Source organism: Saccopteryx bilineata, chromosome 5, assembly GCF_036850765.1.
Source record: "Saccopteryx bilineata isolate mSacBil1 chromosome 5, mSacBil1_pri_phased_curated, whole genome shotgun sequence".
Lineage (NCBI taxonomy): Eukaryota > Metazoa > Chordata > Mammalia > Chiroptera > Emballonuridae > Saccopteryx > Saccopteryx bilineata.
In genome coordinates this window covers 35,362,618-35,390,306 of record NC_089494.1, presented here as the reverse complement: position 1 = coordinate 35,390,306, position 27,689 = coordinate 35,362,618, and the positions used below count along the sequence as shown (strand labels likewise).

General features: G+C 42.0%; 1 protein-coding gene across 2 annotated transcripts; it reads right to left on the bottom strand.

Moving 5' to 3' along the window:
• Positions 1-25: 25 nt before the first annotated feature.
• Positions 26-27,689, bottom strand: KCTD18 (potassium channel tetramerization domain containing 18). Of its 2 annotated transcripts, XM_066281120.1 has the most exons (7): positions 27,568-27,689; positions 24,163-24,395; positions 22,656-22,867; positions 19,957-20,150; positions 18,570-18,664; positions 13,568-13,670; positions 26-2,011 (listed from the first exon to the last, which is right to left on the bottom strand). In XM_066281120.1, exons 2-7 carry the CDS (start codon positions 24,317-24,319, stop codon positions 1,510-1,512), a joined length of 1,263 nt encoding a protein of 420 aa, XP_066137217.1. In that variant the 5' UTR covers positions 24,320-24,395; positions 27,568-27,689; the 3' UTR covers positions 26-1,509. The 2 variants fall into 2 exon arrangements, with proteins under 2 accessions (XP_066137217.1, XP_066137218.1); XM_066281121.1 differs by lacking the exons at positions 24,163-24,395; positions 27,568-27,689 and having other exon boundaries at positions 22,678-22,815.

Genomic DNA, 27,689 nt, shown 5'->3' with positions numbered 1-27,689 from the left:
TCCTGTTGCCTTTTGAGACAGAGAGTAACGTGCAGTGAGTTCCCCTGATCTGCGCTTTGCTGCCTCCCTCGGCAGTGGTCTGTGAAATAGTGTCGTAGCCCCAGGAGGCACTGGTAGCACCCCCTCATTTCACCAGGCAGGGAGACCTAAGCCCAGACTCACTCCAATCCCTGGGCTGCAATGAGTAACATTACAAAAGTCTAATTATAGCCTAAAGTCTATAATTATTTCAGCCACGTGCTCCCACCACAAACCGGAAGCTGGTTGGTCTACGAACGGTTAATGCATGAAGAAACTCACTGAGGACCTCTTTTAATTAGACTTTGAGGAAAAGGGGAAACTAGGGTAAAAGAAAAGCCAGCTTGGTTGTCACTAAAGGTTAAATTCTTTAAGATTTCTGACTAAAAGGAATTGTATAGTTATAGTAATAAAAGGTATAGGGTATAGCAATACTTTTTGAAAGAGAAAGGAAGAAAGTAAATTGTTATAAAAGCCATTTATTTCTGAATAATTAAGAAAATTTATAAAAATTAAGGATTGCCTCATGCACCTCGTTAAAATGAGTCAAGGATTTGACTCAGGATATAAACCAGTGGGGAGTATGGTTAGGTGCCAGAGAACTGTGAAACTTAGTATTGCCAACGCCATTTTAAAAGGAAAAGTCAGGCTTTCTGTCCTGTCCGTTCTTTGGAAAATGGAGGGGGAAGGATATGAAAGTCTCCTGACTTACAAGGACAACTGGGTTATTTAACTTTAGTTCTCTGAAAGGATTAAGGTTATCTGAAGAACTTCCTTTCCCTTTCAATGAGACAAAATTTACATACCACCTACACTGACTTTGGCCCTTCCTGGAATCCTGAGAGTAACTGTACCTCTAGGCAAACAGGAGAGATGGACACTAAAAGGTTTATGAATGTATTATAATATGTAAAATGACATCACCATGTGTTACCTTAAAAGTTTCAATGCTTTTTATATCCCCTAGACAAATGTTATAATCTTGTTAATATATAATTGTGTCATGTCCCCACAACCTGTATGAGGTCAAAGGGTATACACCCAGCCTCTGAGATGTATTTGGTACGCACGATTTGGGTTAGATATGCCCCGTGTCAGTCATATGCGCCCGGCATATTAATAAATCTCCTCCTTTAATAAAACCCTTCAAAATTCAAACAAACAAACAAAAAACAAAGTCAATTTCTCCAGTGATGATGTTGCCTTAATACCAATTAACCATTAAAAAGAATTAAAAACCTGAAATTCAAATTGTCTGTAAACTAATAATCATTTAAAAGTTGGAAAAATTAACAGTAACTACAGCCCCAACCACCTAAAATCTCTCCCCTTCCATTCTTACATCACACAATTTATTTTTCCCATAATTGTCCTGAATAGAAACATTGAAGTTTTCCCCTCTACTGCATCAACAAACGGTGTCACTGATGCGTGTCCACCGGGCTGGAAGCTGTGGGGGGCAGACAGGGCACCTGGAGTCCGCTGTTTCCATCACTCGGTCATGCCCTGCCCATTTTCTGTCCGCACATCCAAGATGGGTGCTTCGGCCGGTGGCGGCGCCAGGGCCCTCGCGGACCTCGCTGCTGTGCAGGCAGGTAGGGCAGACCCGGTGGCACATAGTGGAGTCCGCTTCAGTTTTATCACTCGGTGCGGGGTGGCCTTCTTGTCGGGGAGCAGAGCCTTCGCTGGAAGTGTGTGAGTGGCCCCATTTTCAGCACTCCTGGTCCCGTGGGAAGCCAGGGAATGCCCAGGTCCGCCAGAGCCCACCAGGGGCGGGGCTCTCGCCAGTGCAGAGGGCTGGGCTGTCGCTGCTCCTGAAGACTGGTGTGCCATGGCCCGGGACCAGGCGAGGGCACTGGTGGGGGACACCCTGACTGAAGCAGAGTTCTTGACCTTAATTTGGGTGCTAGTGGAGGGACCCAAATACCTGACAGGCTTAGGGCCGGTCCTACAGTCCACAGCTTCGTCCTCTTCACTGAAAGGGACCAGTCTCCTGGAAACAAGAAGCAGGTGTTAGCACGTCACGCTCGGTAACAGTGGAGCCATCTCCAGAGTTCACCTTTAAGGCGAGCAAAATGGTTGTCAAGAATTTGAGTCAAGGGTTTACAAGTATCAAAATACCTCATTTCTCATCTGCCATAAACACAGTAAGTAAATTAGTAAGTTTATAGAAGATTGTTCCAACTTGAATACAGACTTTTTAAACCAGATATAATATCAACAAGCTAAAATTTGGAAATGAGATGTGAGAGAATTATACAGCATATCCCTCCGTTCCCAAGAATCCTGATGTGAGCCAGAAGATAACCAGAAATACCCCAAGTTGTTTTGCCCAGAACAGTAGTTTTAAGAGATTTACTGGGGAAAAGGGGGTTTCACAGTCAAATAAATTTGAGTAATGCTGCTGCACATTTTATTCTCCTCTTGGAGTTCTAAAATCTCTATGAACACATTAAAGGTTCTGGGAAGCGTACAGTGAGGATGCCTGCTCTACTTTGTTTCATCCGTACTGCCCAGTCATTCTGTTTTTTTTCTTTCTATTTATTCATTTTAGAAAGGAGAGAGAGAGGAAGAGAGAGAGAGGAGAGAGACAGAGAGAGAAGGGGGGAGGAGCAGGAAGCATCAACTCCCATATGTGCCTTGACCAGGCAAGCCCAAGGTTTCGAACCGGCGACCTCAGCATTTCCAGGTTGATGCTTTATCCATTGTGCCACCACAGGTCAGGCTGCCCAGTCATTCTGTAATGAAGTCTTTAGTACCCAGTAAAATTAGCATTCCAGGAGACACATTTTGGGAACTGCTAGAAGAGTCAAACCCATGGTCGCGTTAGGCACTTTTTGAATTTGAGAAGTAGTGAACAAACCTTCAAATATTCCAACTGAGTTTTCCTTCCATTATAAAAAGCCCAAAGGAGAAACTTTAAGTGACCCTGAGTCTGTCAAACAACCACTGTGAGAAACCTGCCTGTCCCTTCCCCTGCTGCCCCTGGTTTCACCCTATGAAGACCTGCTCTTGAACACAAAGTGGACCAGCAGTCCTCCAAGCCTTCTGCCCTCACCCCAGACTCTGGTGCTTTCAGAGGCAAACAGAATGTAGTGAACTCTGATTCTTAGAAATGGGATCATAATAGCATGGTCATTTAAAAACTGCTCTATATAGTGAAGAATGCAAACACAGCAATCCCTCCTTCTCCTTGCTTCCACTTCCATGGTGTCAGCTACCCACAGTCATACATAGTCAAAAATATGAAATAGAAAATTCCAGAAATAAATGACTTAGAAGTTTTAAATTGTATACCATTCTGAATGTGATAAAACCCAGCACCATCCCACCCACATCGACCCGGTCGGGAGTCCTCCTTTGTCCGGCACCTCCTCACTGTGTAGCTACCCACTAAGGAACCATCTGTTATCAGACCGACTGCTACTGTATCGCACTGCTGTGTGCAAATAACACTATTTTACTTAATAACAGCCCCAAACACAGGAGTAGTGATGCTGGAAACTCGGATATGCCGAAGAGAAGCTGTAAAATAAGTGAGAAGCTTCCATTAAGTGAGAAAGTGAAAGTCATGACTTAATAAGGCAAGAAAAAAATCATACCCTGAGGTTCCTAAGATCTACAGTGAAAACAACTCTACTCGTGAAATTGTGAAAGAAAAAAAAAAGTGTGCTAGTTTTGGTGTCACACCTCAAACTGCAAAGTTAGGGTCACAGTGCGTGCTAAGTACTTAGTTAGGATGGGTGGAAGACGTGACCAGAGAACGTGTTCCGAGGGATGGCAACACATTGTGGCAAGAAGCACTGAGCCTACATAAAGACTTCAGCAAGGGGTTCCCAACGAGTGACTAGCCACTTACTGCAAATAAGGGATGGTTACACAGACTCAGGAACAGGTTTGCAGGGAAAACATAAAAATCACTGAAGAAGCTGAGTCTTCTGATAAAGAAGCTGTTGCACATTTCCATCAGAGTTAAAGAAGTCGATGAAGGAGAAAAGATACCATCCCAAACAAGTCTTCAATAGTGATGAAACCACATGTATAGGGTTTGGTACTATCTGCAGTTTCAGGCATCCACTAGGTGACATGAAAGTCACCCCCTGTGAATACGAGGACTACTGTACAATATAGTCAACCCTAAAACTCTGCTGAACATAACTAAATTTTCTCTGGTGATTCAGACAGTTCTTGGGACGTTGTAAGTGCTTTTTAGGTTTTGGGTGTTGTTGTTTTTTTAAGATTTTATTTATTGATTTTCAAGAGAGGATAAAAAGAGAAAGGCAGGGAGATATGTGGTAAGTATCAACTTATAGTAGCTGCTTCTCGCATGTACCTTGACTGGGCTGGCCAAGGACTTGGAACCAGGGAGCTCAGCATCCAGGTCGATGCTCTATCCACTGTGCCACCACAGGTCAGGTCTCACAAGTTATCATTATCCTGACAATGCATCAAAAATGATGCCTAATAAAATCCCAGAGGAAAGACAATGAACACAGAAGTCCCCATAACACCCTCTTGCTGCTTTGTTTTCTGTCCACATCTTCTGTAGACCCCAGACTGAGGTCTCTCCATCTTGGCACTGTTGCCATTTTGGGTTAAATAATCCTTTGCTGTGGGGGCTGCCTTGTGCATTCTAGGACATTTAAAAGCATCTCTAGTCCAGTAGATGCCAGTAGCACTCCTCACTCCAGAGTGTAACAACCAAAAATATCTCTAAACATTGCCAAATTCCCCTGGCGGACAAAATCACCCCTAGCCGAAAACCACTGCTCTAAACCTGTGGTAGACTGAAAATGGCAAAAAGCCTTTGTAGATTCGAGGCTTAGCAAAAGGCTAAGCTCTCCCCCCACCACCTCTATATTGGCTATGAAGCTGAGTATTTGCACCCACTTCACTTGCTTGCCTGAGTTGCTGGAAGCGATTTACATGCCCTTCCTCTCACCCTTTGTTTGTTCAGATGTTGGTTGATTTCACTTATGCATGGTGGGGGATTCTTGTTTATGCCTTGGGTGAGTCCCTGTTTTTGCCTCAGATGTGTAACTTTGTATCAAGGATTTCCTTGTTTTGCATATGGCTATATAATAAAGCAAACTGGGGGCTATATAATAAAGCAAACTGAGGGCTATATAATAAAGCAAACTGGGGGCTATGGGGTGCTGGGATATTGCCATCAGCATTGAAAAGGCCTCCGGATCCCCACCTCTTTTCTCAATGAGTCTGTTTTCTTAATTCTGCACCGTTCTCCCTCAAGACCCAGAATTACGAGCGGCGCTGGTCCACAGCAAGTGGTGCCTGAACAGGAACTTGAGTACGAGAAAACTAAACAAAAGGCAGGTGATGGAACTTTCCAAGTGTGCAGTGAGTAAAGAAAGTTTTTGGGGAGAGTATAATTGGGAGTAAAAAATTATGGGACAATCAGGGTCAAACCTTTTTATGAGAATAGTTATGCAGCTAGAATGCTTTTTGAGATATGTTCAGGATGTGTGCCCCTGGTTCCCGGAGGAGGGGAGCAAGTAGGTAAAGTTCTGAGAAGGCAGTGGTATGAGGAGACTATGGCAGGAGAAATGAAAGTGGCAGTCTCTCTGGCAGTTGGTGCTGTACTTTGTGGCTTGGGGGCTGAGGAACGTAGGACAGTGTGGCTACCTCTGGTTCTCTCCGGCTGCTTAGTCTGCCACTCAGCTGAAGCTGAAGTAGGGGTGAAATCTCAGCATAGTCAATCTGAACTGCTGGTTACAGCAACTATAGAATTTGAGAATGGATAGGAGACTCGGGTATTAGGAAAGATACAGCTTTTCCTGTAATGGTCCGATTTTCTTTAATGTTTTAACTACAATCTTCTTAACTATCATTTTGCTTCTTTCTTATTCTTTGCCTGGAAATTGAGGCAGGGGATCTGTGTTGGATCTGACTATAAAAAATATCCCAGCAGCGGACCTGGCCAGTTGGCTCAGTGGTAGAGCATCGGCCTGGCATGCAGAAGTCCCGGGTTCGATTCCCGGCCAGGGCACACAGGAGAAGCGCCCATCTGCTTCTCTACCCCTCCCCCTCTCCTTCCTCTCTGTCTCTCTCTTCCCTTCCCGCAGCCAAGGCTCCATTGGAGCAAAGATGGCCCGGGTGCTGGGGATGGCTCCTTGGCCTCTGCCCCAGGGGCTAGAGCGGCTCTGGTCGCGACAGAGCGACGCCCCGGAGGGGCAGAGCATCACCCCCTGGTGGGCAGAGCGTTGCCCCCTGGTGGGCGTGCTGGGTGGATCCCGGTCGGGCGCATGCGGGAGTCTGTCTGACTGTCTATCCCCGTTTCCAGCTTCAGAAAAAATACAAAAAAATATATATATATATATCCCAGCAGCTGCCAAGAAAATTTTATTGGGGAAATTTTGTTTAGTTCCATCCTTCAGTCCCTCTGTCAGAAAATGCCCTGACTAAAATCAGGCAGGCATCTTTCTAATCTGATAGTGCTCTGAAATCCTGGGTTTCTCTCTGATTCGTCTAATTCTTGTTTCTGTTTAGTTTTTATTTAATGTTGTCTAAAATGTGTCTGTTTTTAAGGCCTGAATTAAGTTCTTGCATGCAAATATTGGAAATGCCAAATCTAATATTGAAAAAATAAAATGATTTTAGAACTTGTAAGGAGCGCTCATTTAAATTTAAAAAGAATAGAATGTAGATCCTTAAGACTTACTAATTTGGTTAGTGCATCGTGAGGTGTGTTCAGAGTTAGGAGCCAAATAGCAATTCAAGTATTAGGATTAATCAAAGTTATATGTTATACTTGTGTTTTTGTGCATAAATTGTCTTGTTTATGTGTAAGGCTATACTCAGGTAGGTACAACAAAGGAATTGAGCAAAATTAAGCAGGGCCCTGATAGGTCAGCTCAAGAATTTGTCTCAAGCTACTTCAGGCAGTTAGAAGAATAGTATAAGGAAGCTAATTCTGCTTCTCAGGTCACATCCTGCAAAAGGGGCCCCAAGGAAATTGAAGATTTGGCTCCTCTGATTTTGCCTATTGGATTCAAAAAATAGGTCAGGAATGCCCCGAAATGGAACTAACAATATAAGAGTGTAAATTTAAAGGACTTTTAGATACTGGAGCTGACGTATCTGTTATTGCTAAGCTACATTGGCCTCCTTCCTGGCCCACTTATGCAGCAGCCACAGAATTACAAGGTATAGGACAGAGTAAACCCCCCAACAAAGCTCTAGTTTTTTTTACAATGAAAAGATAAAGGTCATTCTGGACTTTTTAAGCCTTATGTGCTCCCTGGATTGCCAGTTAATTTGTGGGGTAGAAATGTTTTGAAAAATATGGGAGCATTGCTTGTCAGTCCTAATAGTTTAGTCAGTACTTGAACGCTTGATCAGGGATTTTTGCCCACTAAGGGACTAGGGAAAGAATAGCGGGGAATTCTCACCCCCATAGAAATGGCACCCTAGCCCTGGCCGGTTGGCTCAGCGGTAGAGCGTCGGCCTGGCGTGCGGGAGACCCGGGTTCGATTCCCGGCCAGGGCACATAGGAGAGGCGCCCATTTGCTTCTCCACCCCCACCCCCTCCTTCCTCTCTGTCTCTCTCTTCCCCTCCCACAGCCAAGGCTCCATTGGAGCAAAGATGGCCCGGGTGCTGGGGATGGCTCCTTGGCCTCTGCCCCAGGCGCTAGAGTGGCTCTGGTCGCGGCAGAGCGACCCCCCAGAGGGGCAGAGCATCACCCCCTGGTGAGCAGAGCATCGCCCCTGGTGGGCATGCCAGGTGGATCCCGGTCAGGCGCATGCGGGAGTCTGTCCGACTGTCTCTCCCTGTTTCCAGCTTCAGAAAAAAAAAAAAAAAAGAAATGGCACCCAATACCAGAAGGCATGGATTAAGATATCAAAATTTAGCATAGAGGCCTTGGTAGCTCCTGCTGCCCCAATAATGCATTGTGCAGACCAAATTAATTGGAAATCAGATAATCCTGTATGGGTAGACCAACGGCCCCTTTCTTAGGAGAAACTTAGGGCAGCTGCTCGATTGGTACAAGAGCAGTTACAGCCTGGGCACATTGAACCTTCTAATAGCCCATGGAATACGCCTATATTTGTTATTAAAAAGAAATCAGGAAACTGGAGGCTATTACAAGATTTGAGAGCAATAAATAAGAGTATGGAAATTATTAGTCCTCTCCAGCTAGGACTCCCTTCTCCTACTGCCATTCCATGGAATTTTCACCTTGTAACTATTAACTTGAAGGATTGTTTTTTTACTATAGCTTTAAGCCCTCATGATTGCAAGTGTTTTGCATACAGTGTTCCTTCGCTTAATTTCCAGGCTCCAATGGAGCGATACCAGAGGAGAGTTTTGCCTCAAGGTATGGCTAACAGTCCTACCTTGTGCCAAAAATATGTTGCTCAAGCTATCTCTCCAGTATGAAGGCAGCACCCTAAGGCATACATAATTCATTATATGGATGATATTCTTATTGCTTATCCAGATAAAAGACACTGTGTTGACCATTTTGCAACAACTAGAATATTCTTTGAAAGAATCAGGACTTTATATAGGTCCTGAAAAGGTACAGCAATCTTTACCTTTCTCTTATTTAGGAAAAATTATTGAGGGACAACAAATTTGTCCACAAAAAGTAGAAATCAGGACAGATCATTTGCAAACTTAAATGATTTCCAGAAATTATTAGGAGATATTGGCTTAGACCTTCCTTGAAATTAACTACTGGGGAACTGAAGCCACTTTTTGATACTCTTAAAGGCTCGGCTGAACCAGCTTCTCCTTGGCTACTTACAGCTGCAGGACAGCAAGTTTTAAAGCTTGTAAAAAAAGCCTTGCAACAAGCACAACTAAAACGCATAAATCCTGAAGAATCAATTGCCTTACTAATTTGTCCCTCGAGTTACACTCCAACGGGACTACTGTGGCAAGCTTCAGGTCCTACTGAATGGATTCATTTAGCTGTTACTCCTAAGAAAGTTTCATCTCTGTATTTTGATCTTGGCGCCTCCTTGATTATCAAAGGGTGTAGGCGACTCTTACAGTTTATAGGTTTTGAGCCTCAAATTACTGTTGTTCCTTTTTCAAAGGATCAACAACAATGGCTCTGGGAAACTTCCACTAAAGGCAAATTGCTTTTGCAAATTTTACAGGACTTTCATTAATTACTATTATTTGTATTTCCTAAGACAATTGTTAATAAGCTCATTCCTGAAGCACTTACAGTATTTACTGATGGTTCCAGCTCAGGAATAGCAGGCTTAATAATCGATGGACAAGTTTATACTGAAACAGTTGCCTTAAAATCAGCTCAAAGAGTAGAATTACATGCCATTGTCATGGCTTTTCAGAATTTGCCATATTTCTCCTTTAATCTGTATACAAACAGCAAATATTTGGTTGTTTCCACTATAGAGACTGCTGTTTTAAGGACAACTGCTGATGAGGAACTATTTCAGCAATTTCTCCTTCTTCAAAGACCTGTACGTCAACATAGAGTTCCATGTTTTATAGGACATATTCAAGCTCATTCCATGCTCCTGGGAGCTTTAGCACAAGGGAATACCCTTGTTGATCAAGCTACCCAAAAGAAAATTATTGGAGCAACTATGACAGATCAAGCAATTCAGTCTCATACTATTCACCACCAGAACACTGCAGCCCTGTGTAAACAGTTTCAACTTCCTCGGGAAGAAGCATGGCAGATTGTTAAATCCTGCCTAAGGTATCATACACTACAATCTGTCACTTCATTTGGGGTTAACCCTTGAGGACTCCTACCAGGACAACTTTGGCAAATGGATGTTACTCATATACCTTCATTTGGCAAACAGTCCTTTGTCCACATTATAGTGGATACATATTCTGGATTTATAGTAGCCTCTGCCAGAACAGGAGAACTGCAAAGCATGTTATAGCTCATTGTCTGTACGCATTTTCTATTATTGGACTTCTTAAACTGGTTAAAACTGACAATACTCCTACATAGGTAGGAAAAGTAATTACTATATTTTGTCAAACCTTTCAAATTATGGGTATTCCTTACAATCTTTAAAGTCAAGGTATTATTAAAGTGTATCCAGCAAATATTTAAGGTCAATTTTAAAAAATATAAAATGGGGAGTCATATCCTAAAACTCCTGCAAATTTTCCTTATCATGCTTTTTACTTTAAAAAATTTCTTTTGAATGCTGATGTACAGGAGATGCCAAACCCTTTTCTCCTGCAAACTTCTACCCTCTTTTATTTGATCCAGCTCATAACGCTGTTTTGTCTTTTTCCAAATAGCTCCAGATATACGGAAAAGTTTATATAGACAGATGAGGACCCTCAAACACCTCAGCAAGAGCTTCTGAGCATGGCTTTTAAGGTCTATAGTGACCAAGAGACAGAAAGCCCAAAAGAGATCAGGTAAAATACCAGCTCTTGCCATATGCCCTTAAAGGCTCCAATGCCCCAAAGGGGTCTCATAAGACTCCATCTGGGCCCTGCTTCAATAGTGGAAAGGAAGGTCATTGAGCTAAAGCCTGCTAGATTTCTCGGTCCCCACCAGGGACATGTCTTTGCTGTGGGGAAAAAGGGACAATGGAAGGTAAGCTGCCCCCTCGCTCCTCTAAGGGAGGGTTCAGTATCTTCCAGCCCTGCTCCAGCCACCTGTGACCTAACCTTGCCCAGCCTGCTGGGACTTGCCACTGAAGGCTAAAGGTGCCTAAGGCCATTGGCCCCATCTCATGTCACTGTGGACGAGCCTAGGGTATTTCTTCCAAGTAGCAGGTAAACTGATCTCGTTTCTTATGGACACAAGGGCCACTTACTAATATTCAGGGTTTGTTTGTTGGGTTTTTTTTTTGTATTTTTCTGAAGCTGGACACAGGGAGAGACAGTCAGACAGATTCCCGCATGCGCCCAACCGGGATCCACCCAGCGCGCCCAACCGGGATCCACCCGGCACGCCCACCAGGGGGCGATGCTCTGCCCCTCCGGGGTATCGCTTTGCTGTGACCAGAGCCACTCTAGCGCCTGGGGCAGAGGCCAAGGAGCCAACCCCAGCGCCCGGGCCATCTTTGCTCCAATGGAGCCTCGCTGCGGGAGGGGAAGAGAGAGACAGAGAGGAAGGAGAGGGGGAGGGGTGGAGAAGCAGATGGGCACTTCTCCTGTGTGCCCTGGCCAGGAATCGAACCCGGGATCACTGCACACCAGGCCGACGCTCCACCACTGAGCCAACCGGCCAGGGCCAATATTCAGGTTTTTTATTCATCCCTCGAAGATCTCCGTTGGGGGTGTTGATAGTCCTATTTTCTGCTGCTTTGTTTGTCTCCTTTATTCCTCTTACTTCAAGGCCCCATTCATATTTTAGGCTGAGACCTACTCCTAATTTAGAACTCTCTTTCTCCTTTTTGCCAACTTCTGTTACAAATTTACCTCTTCCACCCAGCACAGTGTATCCCAAGGTTCTCCTCACCACCTCCACGGCTGCAAAACTCCAGGAAAGGGCCCCCGGTCTCTCCAGGCTGAAGAGAACAGGGGCTCCATCTCCACACATGCCTGCAGATGGCTTTTCCAGTCAACCTGAATCATTACCAGCTAGAAGCAGCGGTCATTGGGACTTGGATGCTAGCTGCAAAGTGTAGAAATGTGACAGTTCCAGTGCCACGCGGACTTTTCCTGGATGTGTTTGCTGGACTCCTGACTTTTCCTGGATGTATTTCCTGGACTCCTGCTCCTTGTGATGGTTCTCAATGGGACTGAAGTGGGGCTGGATTGCATCTGCAGGGATTTGGAATGGTGATGGTGCCAACATGGACTTGGTGAAATTACATTAACATATTAAAGACATTTAAAACAGCAAAGACTCTATTATAGATCCTGTAGTGTTGGCTAAAAATTTGCTTGATAATCTAAAAGGCTTTAATTCCTGTAATGTATTAGAATACTTGTTTGGGTATCTCTTAGCATTGGCTATACTAATTTTATGTTTATTCTGTATTTTTTCAATCTGCCTCCGAATTAGAATCTGGGAAACTATGAAATCAAATGAGAGCAAATCTCAGCACACAAATTAAAAATAAAAAAGAAAAGGAGACTATGTAGTAGACTGCAACTGGCAAAAAGCCTTTGTAGATTCAAGGCTTAGCAAAAGGCTAAGTTCTCACCCCTCCACCTCCATATTGGCTATGAAGCTGAGTATTTGCACTCATCCCATAGCCTCACTTCACTTGCTTGCTTAAGTTGCTGGAAGCAATTTACATGCCCTTCCTCTCACTGTTTGTTCAAATGTTGGTTGATTTCACTTATGCATGGTGGGGGGATTCCTGTTTATGCCTTAAGAGAGTTTCTGTTTTTGCCTCAGATGTGTGACTTTGTATCAAGCACTTCCTTATTTGCATATGGCTATATAATAAAGCAAACTGGGGCTACGGGACACTCAGATATTGCCGTCAGCATGAAGAGGCCTCCTGATCCCATCCTTTTTTCTCAATGAGTCTGTTTTCTTAATTCTGCGCCATTCTCCCTCAAGACCCAGAATTACGAGCCATGCTGATCCACGGCATAGACGAAAATGATATTTGCTAACTATAGGTTCAATATATAATGAAAACAAGCGCTCTCCCTCCTGGGAGGACACCTGTGCCTTCTTCCTCCTTCTCCTCCTCCTCTACTCCCCCCAGGCATGTTTTCCTTGCCCCTCTCTTTCTCCTAAACTGTAAGGGACCCCATAAGACTTGCAACCAGGGGAGCAGTGGGCAGCTGCACCTTGTCCTGGGCTAACCCCTTGAACCTGTCTCCAAGGCCCCTTTTCTCTAACTCTCCTGTAAGCCAAAGCTGCTCGCCTAGGCTCATTTCTTTCCCAGACATTTTTAGAGAACCAAATAGGAAAAAAAAGAAAAAAGAATCATGATAACAAAATGAGGACCTTTAAGAAAAAATATCTGTTGTAACAAAAGATGATTAATTATTAAAAACTGAATAAACCCAGCATTCCTGAAAAAGACCCGGGGGCACAAGTAAGAGAGCATTCTGAAATTCCATAGGGGCCTTGACTCAAGTTCTAGAGCGGAGGATTAAGAAATCAGAACACCTGAAAGCCATGAATAATTCCCAGACAATAAAAAAGATGATTTGACACAGATGTGGAATAAATGTAGTGCTAATAATCTTATAGAACACAAGAAAATACCATTAAATTAAAATACTATTTGCGGTACCAAGGAGAAAATAATTCCAAATAAGTCACAAGAAATATTTTGACTATTGCCAATAAAGCCTGGATTTCATTTTTGTGGGGAAAACTAAATAGCATAGCATTCCTACTGTGTCCACTAGTATTTTTAAAACCACTCTTCCAAAAAGTACATACTAAAAGTTTTAGAGAATTATTTGCACTTTCTACATAGTTTTGCTAACTTTGCATTTATCAAGATTTATATTTACTTATATTCATCTAGGTGATTAACAGGATTAGTAAGGTCAAGAACTATTATTCACTTCCCCAATAAAGGAGGTAAAAATATAGGTCACAGATTAAAAAAAAAAAAAAAGGACAAAAATCAAACACCGTAACAAAGCACTGATAACCTCTTTCGAATTGGCGCCATGTGACGCAAGCTGCCAAGCAGAGGCCGCTCTTCCAGAGTCCAACATTCTATCAGCTCGTGAGGCACCCGCCAGTAGCTAACACCTGAAAGAAAAAAAGACCTAATTAAGAGAGCCTTTGTCCACTGCAAAATGTTCAGAAACACTGCTTTGTATAAGACAAGCCAGAAAGAAAGCTTGAGGTTCATGCCTCGCAGTTGACAAAGGCAGGGGTTAGTGTTCCCACCAAGAGACAGGGCAGCAGCCGCACAGCTCCTGACAGGGGTCCCGGGGAGCCGGCGACCAGCCCCGCTCTGTCACTGGCAAGCAGCAGGTCTTCTCCGGGCCCTGGGCAGCTGAGTGTGCGCCGGTGAGAGAGGGCAGGCTCTGGGTCTGCATCCCACTCCTGTCACTCACTAACCACGTCACCTTAGGAAAGTTATTTAACTTCTCTGTGCCTAAATCTTCTCATCTGCAAAATGTTAACAACTACAATACATACCTCACAGGATTGCTGTGGTAATTACAGGAGTAAATAAATGTAAAGCTCTTCGGACAGGGCTTGGCACAGACTAAGCACTCGGGAGATGTGAGTTGCCTTTATTATATTATAAGTCAATGTTGGCAGCAGTGTAAGGACTGGACAGTGGGTGTCCTAACACTTACCCTGTCTACCTCATTGGGTTCTGTGACCTTCTAATCAGGCAAATTTCATGAACCACTCTGTAAGAGGCAACTACGATATAAATGGGAGATATCAAAACCCTAGAAGCACCTTTTCAAACAAGAATAATCTGAGTTAATGTGTTAGGCCAAAATTCCAGCCAAATTCATATTAGTTTTTAACCTTGATATATTTCTGATTGAAAGTTAAAAATATATTCTTATGAACCTTGAAAACATTATGCTAAGTAAAATAAGACAGACACAAATTATATGATCTCAATATCCAGAATTGACAAATCCAATGAGACAGACAGCAGACTAGAGGTTGCCAGGGGCTGAAAGCAGAGGCGAATGAGAAGTTACTGCTCACTAGGTCCTGGGTTGCCTTTTGGGGCAATGAAGATGTTTCAGCTTTCAGCAGCTGTAGAGCTGGGAAGATCCTGGCTGGGCTGAGGACATCCAATCTCAGTGTCCTCGCAGCCCTTCAACCCTTCCCCAAGGCTCCCAATAAAATGGTTTGACCCCCCCCTAATGTTTTAAAACTGCATCGAGGTGGTGATTACACAATATTATCAATGTGGTATATGCCACTGAAATGTATATTTCAATTCTGTTATATAAATTCCTCAGTTTTTTTGAAAAAGAACCATAAAGACATATATCAATAGATTCATTAAGAAGGGCTTTAAAATGGTGAATAAAAGTTGTTCAGCATTAAAAAAAAATTACCTTAAAATCCCAAGAAGGGAGTTGGTGTCTTTTATTATTAAAGGTCTGGTAATACTACACAACTTAGCAAGTTGAGTATATAAGTTGTTACATAAAATATGTCCAATACTCAAAGAATTTTCTGAACCTTGTTTTAAGACAATAACTTTCTGCTACCACTTTATAATGTCCCCAAATCTATTCATCTTATAAAAACCTTTCCAAATCTTATCCATTAAGCTTTTATTTTAGTCAGGTTTACTGAAATATAATTTATATAAAATAAAATTCATCCTTTTAAAGTACACAGTTCAATGACCTTTTATGAATGTATGCAGTCATGGAACCGTAGCCATAATTAAAACAGAACATTTCTATCACCCCAGAAAGGTCCCTCCTCTCCACTCCCTAGTTCTGTCATTTCCGGAGTGTCATACAAATAAAATCAGGAATCACACAGTATGTAGCCTTTGTGTCTGGCTTCGTTCGCATGATTTGAAGAGTCATCCATGTTGATATATGTATCAATGATCATTTTTTTATGCTGAGTAGTATTCCATTGTATGGATATTCCACTGTTTGTTTTTAACATTTTTTTTCCTGCCTATTAAATAGTTAACATTCATTGCATAAAAGTTTGAAAGTATAAAAAAGTATATATAAGAAAATAAAAATTCGTTATTTTGATGTATTTCCTTCCAGTCTTCTTTCTAGTTATATGATATGCACATAATTTAAGAGACTTGACATTTAATTTTCTTTCCTGATTTTAATCATTTCTTATTTCATCGTGGGCATTCATCTATGTAAAAAGTTATTCAAAATAATCTGAATAGCTAGCTATATTATCCCATGGATGTGCCAAAGTGTTTTTAACTTTCTATTACAGATTTTCTATTCGTTTCCTATTTCTTTATTTACTACGAGTAATGCTTAATTGAACATCTCTGTTCATAAGCCTTTTCTGTATCTTATATGGTTATGTCCTTTAGGTAGATTCCCAGAAGTAGAATTGCTGGGTCAAAGAGTATGAACAATTCTGGTGCTACTGATTTTTTTTTAAGTAAAATTAATTTTTACTCCTGTCAAGAATATATAAGGTCTTTACTAATCTGGTATATAAAATAGTTGTTATTGAGTGTATATTTCATTGATAAATAATAAGTTTGAACCTTTCACCATATGTCTATTTCCCTTTCTGGGAATTTTATGCCCATGAACCTTGCACATTTATTTGTAGAGTAGGGATGGAGTTGATTTTCTAATCAATTAAAATAAACTCTCTGCATTACGGATATTCTTTTACCAGTTAATGTAACATTATTTATCCTAGTTTTTTAATAGTCTTTTAATATTTTTTTTGTTAAAGTTAATACTTTAAACATTATGTAGTCAAATATATTAATCTAGCTTTATAATTTATGTTAGGCTTATCATTCCTTTCCTTACTAAGAAGTCAATTATTTGCTTAAATTTCCTTTTAGTTCATTATATATCGTTTCATTTTTCATTCATAAATCTACCTGGGATTATTTTGATAAATGATGTGAGGTTAAAATTGTTTTTCTCTCAAACATATTTTCCGATTACTTATTAAATAATCTATCTTTTTTTCATTGACATTTAGTCAATCAACTAAGTGACTTCTTATTACTTAGTATTTTTATTCTTAAAATTTTATTAGGGTTTACTCTTGATCTCTGCGTTTATTCTTATACCAGAAACACATTGTTTTTATTATAACTATCTACAGCATGTTTTACTATCAAACAGAGTCAGCTTCATTCCTCTAATGACTACTACTTCCCAAAATGTTCTTGGCTATTTTACCTGTTTTTATTTTCAAAGGAATTTTAGAATCATTTCAAGATTCCCACAGAGTTCTATTGATACTTTGATAGGAATTGTGTTAAACTTACAATGTAATCTAATAAGAACTGACATCTTTATAATATTCAGATTTCCTGCTCAGGACCATCGTATGTCTCACCATAATTTTTATGCTTTTTTTTTTAAGTGAGAGAGACAGACAGACAGACAGGAAAGGAGGGAGATGAGAAGCATCAACTTGAAGTTGTGGCACCTTAGTTATTAATTGATTGCTTTTTCATACATGCCTTAACTGGGGGCTACAGCCAAGTCAGTGACCCCTCGCTCAAGCTAGCAACCATGGGCTCAAGTCAGCGACCTTGGGCTTCAAACTGGTGATCTTTGGGCTCAAGCCAGTGACCATGGGGTCATGTCTATGATCCATGTTCAAGGCAGCGACCCTGCACTAAAGCTGGTGAGCCTGCACTCAAGCCAGATGAGCCCACGCTCAGGCCAACAACCTCAGGGTTTCAAACCTGGGTCCTCAGCATCCCAGGTTGATGCTCTGTCCATTGTGCCACCGCCTGGTCAAGCTTTATGTCTTTTGTTAATGGGTGGATGAATAAATACATTTTAGTAATTTTCTTCATTAAACACTCAAGCATTTCTTGATAGGGCAGTACTAGTTATTTTTTTTGTTTTCTTTATTGCTATAGTGAATGGGATTTCTCTCTGAAATTTCTAATTAATTTATTATAAGTAAGCAGTTCTTTGTGTATATACAGTATATTGTATCTAGTTATTGTAGTCTATTAAACTCATCATTTAATTTACCTTTAGTTGACTCTTTTGAGTTATATAAAAAGATACACTGTCCAAAAATAATAATAATTGTCTTCTTTCAACTTACTTCTGTTTCCTGTCTTATGGCTTTCCACAGGCTTTCTAGAACTTGATTAAATAGTAATGATGCTCCATCACATGCTTTCTAAAAGGTTAAAAGCAGTTGCATGCTTTGTAAAAGTCAGTGATTCTAGTTCTTTGCTCCAGCTTCCTAAGTCAGTAAGGAAATAAGCCTAGTCAGGCCCTCCCGAGCCTCCTGCACGGCCTGCACGGCCTGCCCGTCCAGACGCACGAAGGGAGACACAGAACACCGTGAGCTTTGTTCCTCAATTTAAACCCAAGCATCTCAAAGTCAATGAAATCTAAAATAATAAGCTTAAGGAGAAGAGCACTTTTTTCATTATACTTCATCTGGTCTGCTTGAAGGGTATAAAAAGAAAAGAAAAAAAAGGAAGAAAAATGAGAGGGGCAAAGATGAGGAAAGAAAACAGGGCTGGGGCTAGCACCCCACACACAGGAGGGATGGCTGATGTGGTGTTGAAAAGCCTCTTCCACTCCTTTATTCAATTTTACATGACTGACAATCACTGTTTCTATCAGCTTTTAAGATCATTTGAGGACTGAGAAGTGGGCTATTTTTTTGGGGGGGGACCCAATTTTAGGATTTAGTGCTTGCACTTAACACTCAATAAATGCTTATTAATTAAGGGGAAAAAGACAACTTAGGCATAGAACATTTCATCTTCTGTGATCCTTAAGCAAGTGGATTAATAATATCTAGATACTATTAATAATATTTAGCAACTCATGGGGTTTAAAGACTTGTAAGTAAATTATCTCAATGTTACCATGACATGACAAGTACCTGGACCCACACAAAAAATTACCTCCTCAACATAATAAATGCATATTTAACCTTCCTTTGTCTTCCTAGGGATAATGCTACCTTCTCCCATGAAATAAAAGAATTGTACTGTACCTCTTCCTTCCCAGGCATCAAAGGCATCCATCATTTTCTTCAGTTCTGCTACTGAATAATAGCTCCATATGTACTGAACATTATTTCCCGCCTCTCTAGAAACAGTGCAAAAGGTAATGAAAACATACTACTTAAATGTGAATGTATGTTTGTGTATGTGAGTATGTATATAGCTAATAGACAGTAAGTCCTTGTTCATTAAGGAAAAGCTTTGTTCTGTGGCCTTTAAGTATATGTGTGTGTGTGTGTGTATGTATATATATATATTTATGCCTATATATACATACACATATATATACATACACACACATATACTTGTATATATAGTATTATATACTATGTTTATAATATACTATATGAATATACTAACCCACAGTTGATCTCTTTTCACAGTAGTAAAGTATTTATCAATTTCACAACAAAATTTTTAAAATAACTCTTCTAAAAAATCACCTAACTCCAGTAAAATGAGAAAAAGACTCATTTTGACTAAAACTTCCCTAGCACTTTGCCAGGCAGTTATATATCCTATATAGAAACATCTCTGCCTGCAAAAAATTCAGAAAATGATGACATATTTAATCATCTACAAAACAAACTCATGTGGTCATGCATTAGTCACTATTATGTGCCCCAATCCAATAGCCCCAAAATTAAAATAAAAAACTGGCTAAGTGAAGTGACCAGTGTAAATAAGATTACAGGGAAAATATTAAGAGAATAACCCTAAGAAGCTAACATGTTCAAGTCATAGAATTTTAAAGCTGGGAGGGACCAGGAAAGTCTTTCATCATTTCTCAGAAAAGGACACCGAGACCCAGGCCAGTCCTGGGTCATTAAGTGAGCCTACAGACTCCTTCAACAGTTGCCCCTAGATCAGGGGTCCCCAAACTTTTTACACAGGGGGCCAGTTCACTGTCCCTTAGACCATTGGAGGGCCACCACATACAGTGCTCCTCTCACTGACCACCAGTGGAAGAGGTGCCCCTTCTGGAAGTGCGGCGGTGGGCCGGATAAATGGCCTCAAGGGACAGCATGCGGCCCGCAGGCCATAGTTTGGGGATGCCTGCCCTAGATTATGTTTGAGACACCCAAGCATGTGGCTTTTCTTTTCTTTCTTTCTTTTCTTTTTTTAATAAAGCTTTGCAGGTTTTTCTGATATCCATCCCCAATTGAGAATCACAGTACAGGACCATACAGGTGAAAAATGGTTTTGATTATAATTCCTCAGGAAGCAGGACTATCTTAACAGCTCCAAAGGCTCACTCTGCCTGTTGAGAGGTATAGATGGTCTTTTCTGGTCAACCACATATTCCTTTTAGTAATACCTCTTAGAAAAGACCAAGACTTAATTTTGTTTCTTTTTCATTTTAAAATATAGACATACCTTTTAAAAATGCTTTTACTGTGAATTCTTCCTCCCAGCTGTTTATCAATAGCATCTGTTCCGTCAGTTTTTGTGGAATAAACACCAATAATTCTACTCTCACAGCTTGTACCAGATGTGTTAAGATAGTGGAGAACCCAAACGGTTGGTTTATTGCAAACTAAACCATATGAGTCACAGAAGTCTGTTAAAGCCTGGAGCAAAATATATAAATATATCAATTTGAATTTAATTCTGGAAAATAATTTTTAATAAAAAATTAATTTGCTGTTACTGTCATATAAAGCTATAATTTCAATTGGTCATATGGGAAATAAAAAGATTTTATGGCTTTAAAAATTATACCTAGTCTTTATGACTTTAAAAATAAAATCACAAAAAAGCACCAACCAAAAACTCAACACCTTTTCAGTTTAGAGAATCCTTTTTTGAATAGAAATTACATTTTATTTCCTCTTTCTTTAGCCTTACTACTAACATCACTTTTAATTTTAAAATCTTCACATAATTACTAAGAATTAGACCTTTGTACTTTTCCCTTTACTTTCCCAGATTTCCCATTTGACTCAATCTTCCTTTCACTTTCTACTGACTGGCTCTATGGTTGATGCTTATTTTTATATCCAAATCCAATCAGGGATTAAGCAGATTTGAGCTTGCTCTTTTACACTGAAAGATATGAATATATGAACTCAATACATACTGTCTGAACTTCTTTGGTACTTACCACTCATTCACTTGACTATTAAGTACCTGCTATGTGCTGGGCACTACCAGTCCTGGAGATGTAACAGTGAACAAGAGACAAGATCCTGACCCTCCCAGAGTTTACAGCTAATGCAGAATACAAACATTAAATAAGCCAGCGGCACACAACGCAGTAAGCGCTAGTAGGTGAGCCTACAATGGGCTACGGGACATAGAGCAGGAGGGCTTCCCTCAGTGGGGTGGCATGGGTATTACCTGGGAGAAATGGCATCATTATTGCTGTGAGCACCTTGAGGGCAAGCACTGTTGTCTTATATCCCAAGTGCCTGAAACAATGCCTGGAATAGCGCCTGATACAAAGGAGATGTTTAATATAATTATTTACTGGCGCAGTGAATAAAAATAGAACCCTGACATGTCTTGCATTTTCATTTAACATTGCCATCTAACTCCTATATTGGGTTTTGACTTTACTTGCACATTGAACAAATTTCCAACTATATTATCAACTGTTCAAGGGCAAGAACTATATGTTATATTTCTCTGTGTCCCACACAATCTCTAAAACAGTGCTCCATATGCCAAAAACATTTGAAATAAAGGTGTGTTGGTGGACAGAATGAATGTATGCATGCTATGTCCTTTTTGCATACAAACCAGGAATAAAAGACTACAGACTTGGGATTTCAGAAGATGAATGTGAACCCACTACAACCTCCCAGTCAAGCTTTTTTAGCCCCATTCTGCAGATGTGGCAAAAAGCACCAAAAGACTTTCTGATAACTCAATTTATATTATATATGCTTCCTGTAGCAGAACCCATACAATCATGCAGATTCCTGAAGAGGACCTGGGACCAAATCAACTTTGTCTTTACGCTGTACTCCTAATAACCACAGCATCAGACAGCTCCGCTGGACATGGATACCCAAGTCAAAGAATTCACATCAGTTCAGATCAGTGTTCACTATTAACAATTAATTCAGAAAAACATCTTTCTGAGCTGTGCAAAGGTGCTAATTAACAGCAAATGTAATATTTATCAATAAGGCAAAAACATATAAATAAGTAGTAAAGATCTTCAAAATGTGATTTAAAATAGAAGCATCTTTAAAAAGATATACTAATCTCAGGCCCTGGCCAGTTGGCTCAGCGGTAGAGCGTCGGCCTGGCGTGCGGGGGACCCAGGTTCGATTCCCGGCCAGGGCACATAGGAGAAGCGCCCATTAGCTTCTCCACCCCCCCCTCCTTCCTCTGTCTCTCTCTTCCCCTCCCGCAGCCAAGGCTCCATTGGAGCAAAGATGGCCCGGGCGCTGGGGATGGCTCCTTGGCCTCTGCCCCAGGTGCTAGAGTGGCACAGAGCGACCCCCCTGGAGGGGCAGAGCATCGCCCCCTGGTGGGCAGAGCATCGCCCCTGGTGGGCGTGCCGGATGGATCCCAGTCGGGCCCATGCGGGAGTCTGTCTGTCTCTCCCCATTTCCAGCTTCAGAAAAATACAAAAAAAAAAAAAAAAGATATACTAATCTCAAAGTGAATTAATCAAACTGATATTTTAATTTAGTAACAAATTCTACACTCACTAAGTCAGGTAAGAGATTTCATACAATTATGACCATTCTTTAAAAAAAAACCATTTCAGTAAATAAAATAATACCACTACACCCTGACATACTATATAGTATTGCTCTTAATTTAAAAACAACTTCAAGAGAAAAACAGTTCTATAAAATAGCCATCATCAGCGAAGAATAAAAATTCTATAAACCTTTGAGTGGTGATATAATGCACTTCTCCTAAAACAGAACTTTGGCCTTAAAAAATGACTACTAGTCATTAAGAAGTGTGTCTTCAAAAATTATAAAAAAGTTAAACTGTCTCATGTTTGGTTTATGCGACAACATAAGCTATACAAAAGAATATACATTGCTTACTGCACAATATATATATATGTATACATATATATTTTTTAAAACTTAAGAAAATGTCAAGACCTTTTTAAGTTCTATATTTGACCTTAAAGAATATGTCTCCATTTCATTGGCCAAGTGGTCAGACAGGCTGTACGGATAAGGGATGCCAAAGTAATCAGCCTCTTCCTGTAAAGCAACACGGGTTTGCTCCTCTGCAGGAATGTGAACTTCTCCGTGAAGATAATCCAAAAGGTATTTAAATAGATGTCCATCACGGTCGATAACACAAGCCCCTAGAAAAGATTCAGTTCAAAAATAACTGCACAGATACACATGACCACTGACAAAATTTTAACATGTCAAATTAAAATCATACTGAGGTAGACTAGTTTCTCACAAGAAAGTTCACATCTAGTGTTCAAATAGGTTTAGTCAAACTTAGTGATCTGCATTCTCACCGACCATATAGGAAAATTATTCTGAGCTCCATCTGGAATTTTGGAGGCAATGACCATATTCCCACTTTGGCCACTGCAAAAGCCAGGGAGACTTCAGACTTCTGGAAGAAAGAGAAGCTGACCCCTAACTTCAGCCCAGCTTGGCCAGGAAAGGCCTCTGGAGTCTTTCTCCTAATGAGGGCCTACAGGGTGCTTGAACTATGTCCAACGTTCGTGTTGACTTGCAGCACTGGCATATAAACCCAGGGTTCCTGGCTTCAGGCATGCCATGTGTTTGGATTTATTAGATTAGTCCCTTTGTATTGTGCAAATCTGACTTCAAAAAGCAAATGGTATGCTGGCTTTATGATAAAGGACTTTTCTTAAGCAATTTAGCAGAATTAAAGAAAAATACTTCTGTGTGATGTTACTCAGCAATTCCATTTCTCCCTTGGGGACAGAAAACTCAGTCTCTGCTTACCATCTTCCACCAGCAACCTTTCTGTTCAGATGGACGTCAAGCCATGGGCAACAGCCATTGGTGCATTTCCCACGCTTTCAACTGCTGTTCAGCTGGCAAAGCAATCTCTCAAAACCCAGGGTTTTCTAACAGCCCCTCATGCTCAAGACCCCTCTCTTTCTTCTAACACAGAAGCAAGAGGAGGTTCCAGGAGCCCTGGCACCTCTAAGATGTGCAAAAGCCTCATTTTCAGCTACACTAGGTGACAAGTATAAAACTACACTAACAATCACTGCCCCTGACAGTAGTGACGGCAACAGTGTTTTCTCCAGATATATTTTTTTTAACTTGAAAAACACAGAGAGAAGCTAAAATATTAATCAGCCTCTATACCTTCACCCATGGAGTTGCATGAATGTAACAACTTTCAAAATACAATTAATCCCTATAATTACTGGCCTTCACATACTCTCACTTTTTTTGTCAAATTTCAGCAAGAGCATCACAGATTCTAGAAACTGGTGTTTAATTTCTTCATCTATCTAATTGGTCTCCATACAGTCCTAATGATCTCACTAATTAGTAAACTAATCTAATATATTCCGTTGTAATTAGGAAAATCAAAGGAAATTTGAACTAGATTCCTAGTTTAATGAATATTAATAATCATGCTTACAGACTAATTATTTACCTGATTCATCTGTTTTTAGAGGAAAACGACCACTGAACATAGATGCCAGCATAGAGTCCTTAAATCGGCACAAGGACTCACGCCTGGCTGTATAAATACAGCCACCCACGTTCAATCGGAGAATATCTAACATCTCTTCTTCTGCCTTGTCTTCCATTGTTCCCAATGACACCTGAATTTTTGCCTTCAAACCCTTTCAGAAACTGCAAAACAATGGTGGTCCTAGTCCCCCTCTGTAAAAACAAAGGACAATCACCACTGACATTTCCAACGATAAATACATTTCAAGGTGATTTAAAATACACTCAGCATTGACAAGACTGAATTGAAAGATTTTCTACAATATGAACATAGTTTGAGATATACTGAGAATCTGGAAAACTTTGGCTCAGAGGATTTGCAAATAATAAACTATTACCAACTAAATTATAGCTGTTGTGATTACTGTTTAATTACACAAAATGCACTGACTGTAAAGCAAAGGTGAGGTGTGCTTATATCTTTGCTATTCGCATATTCTTTTTAAACTACAATAAGTCTGAAGGAGTTGTCTAGACTGCAGAGGACATCCCTGTGTAGCATGGGATGAGGCTGCTTAGCCCTGTCACTCACTAGCTCTGGGACCCAAGACAAATACCTATCTTCCTCTGCCTGTGACTCACCTACAAAATGGAGGCAGAGATAGTGCCTATCTCCAAGGACTACCAGAGGAATAACTAATACATCTTAAAGCATATAAAACAGTCAGTCTCTGGTTCAAAGTCAGTACTTAATAAATGATGTTACCTATGAAGATATAAATTTTACCATAGGGTATATCGTGGAACTTGTTGTTGGCTCTGGAGATTTAAGAAAACAAAACAACAGAAATGATTAACAATGGTAATTATAATTCTTAAGTTAGGTAACTAAGGGAGACACAAATTATCAACTGAGATCAGAATTCCATGTATGCTAGTAGTTAGACTGGTCCAGAATAACAAGTAATATCTCTAAAGCAGTGGTAGTCAACCTGGTCCCTACCGCCCACTAGTGGGCGTTCCAGCTTTTATGGTGGGTGGTAGCGGAGCAACCAAAGTATAAATAAAAAGATTTAACTAGAGTAAGTTGTTTTATAAAGATTTATTCTGCCAAACTTAGCGAAAATCCAACATAAAGTACTTGGTAAGTAATTATTATTATATGCTTTAACTTGCTGTAACTCTGCTTTATAAATTTTATAAAGTAAAGTTACTTCCCTACTTTATAAATCACCATTACTGTGGAACCGGTGGGCGGTTATAAAATTTTACTACTAACAGAGATACAAAGGTTGGCGGTAGGTATAAAAAGGTTGACTATCCCTGCTCTAAATCATCTAACTTCAAAGTGATTGAAGCTTTAGGGAAGTTTTAAGAAATTGATTTCTTAATTCATTCTGAAACTGGGAATGGGAATGGGAATGGGTGACTGGCATTTCCATGGAACCTAAATCAACACTGTAACGGGAAAAAAAAAAGGCCCTCCTGACTGAGACTCCCTGTCTCTGTACACTCCACATCAAGGGTAACATGGCTGCCAGGAGCCTCACCTACATCAATGGCAATTCACTTTTACTGTGATCAGATAAGATTCTTTCATAGATGCTCCGATTTATCCAGTCTCCAATGAAAGAGGGAAAGGAGCCCTGGCCGGTTGGCTCAGCGGTAGAGCGTCGGCCTAGCGTGCGGAGGACCGGGGTTCGATTCCCGGCCAGGGCACACAGGAGAAGCGCCCATTTGCTTCTCCACCCCTCCGCCGCGCTTTCCTCTCTGTCTCTCTCTTCCCCTCCCGCAGCCAAGGCTCCATTGGAGCAGAGATGGCCCGGGCGCTGGGCATGGCTCTGTGGCCTCTGCCTCAGGCGCTAGAGTGGCTCTGGTCGCAATATGGCGACGCCCAGGATGGGCAGAGCATCGCCCCCTGGGGGGCAGAGCGTCGCCCCCTGGGGGGCAGAGCACCGCCCCTGGTGGGCGGGCCGGGTGGATCCCGGTCGGGCGCATGCGGGAGTCTGTCTGACTGTCTCTCCCTGTTTCCAGCTTCAGAAAAATGAAAAAAAAAAAAAAAAAAGAAAGAGGGAAAGGAGACCATTAGTCTGAGGAAAACCACGTGTGTCAAACACGGTCAGAATAGACAGAACTATTATGGGCCTATGGGCCTGCCTTCAAAACCACTTTTGGATGTGACTTCCTGCACTGCCTATAGATCTGGGAGCAGCCCCCAATGATCCAAGTGAGAGAACCACCTTTGAGGCATGGGACAGAACTGGCTCATGCTGCCCGCTACCAGCTCCCTGGAATCCTGTGCATTCTTCAAAGCCCCAGGCAAACCTCAGTACTTGCGTAGTTAGAATCTTTGCACAGTTCTCCAAATACACTTGGTAGCCCCGTCTACATTTTACCTCACTTGTTTAATCCCTACTTTGGGAGGCTATAAGCCCCTGGAAGTCAGGGCCTGTGTCATTCAATAATTCCCATTTACTGAGCACTCACTGTGTGCCAGCCACGGTAGGAGACACCGGACTGACATCGTCTAATTCCTACAAAAGCCCTTTTGGATGGGACTTAAAACTGTTCAAAGTCAGTACTTAATAAATGATAAATGTTACCTATAACGACATAAACTTTACCCATTGGCAGATGGGGACACTGGGGGAATAAATAGTTCAGGGCCCACACTAAGGTTGCCCTACTCTTAGTGATGGAGACGGCTCCGATCCAGGTCAGCAGGACCGGCTCCCAGGCTCTCCCGGCTGCACCCCTCAAGGCCACCTTGGGCAGTGCTTCAGGCCGAAGGCTCCTGAGCCAGGCCCTGCACTCAGCACCCCAGGAGCTCAGCGGGCACGCGGAGTGCCCGGACTTAGAGATACGCCTGCCACAGGCTCTCCGGAGGCGGAGGGCCACCACCGTGTCAGCTCCAGTCACGGTGCCCCATCCGCAAATGCACCCATTTCGGCTCCCTATGTCAGCAGTGCCCTGCCCTCCGGGGAGGTGTCTCCAAGTGCGGTCCTGTGACCACCTGTATCAAAACCATCAGGAACGCCTGCTGAATGCAGATTCCCGGGCACGGCACCCAGTCGGGCTCAGGTCTGAGGAGGGGTGGGCAGTGTGCCCCGGACCCACGCAGAGAAACGCTGCTCAAGGAATACGCTCTGCTCCCACCAGGTGGGATGAAAGGGGCCGAGAAACCAGAAGGCCCCGCCGGAGTATCCCCGCCGCCGGCGACCGCGGAATCGTCCCCAAGCCCGAGCTCGCAGCCGGGGCCGCCCATGTTATTTAGCGCGGCCCGGACTCGTGCTCGGGGCTCCCCGCCGCCTCCCGGGCCCGCGGCCCACCCGGGGCCCAGATCCTCCGCACGGGTGAGGCCAGATAGGCAGCCTCCCCGACTGACCTGCGGCCCGCCCGGCCCTCGGCACGGCCGCCGGACACTGCCAGGCCCCACTCGGAGGTAAGCGCCTCCTCCGCGGCTCAGCAACTCTTGAAGCAACGCGGCCCCAGCGGCTCCCCCGTGCG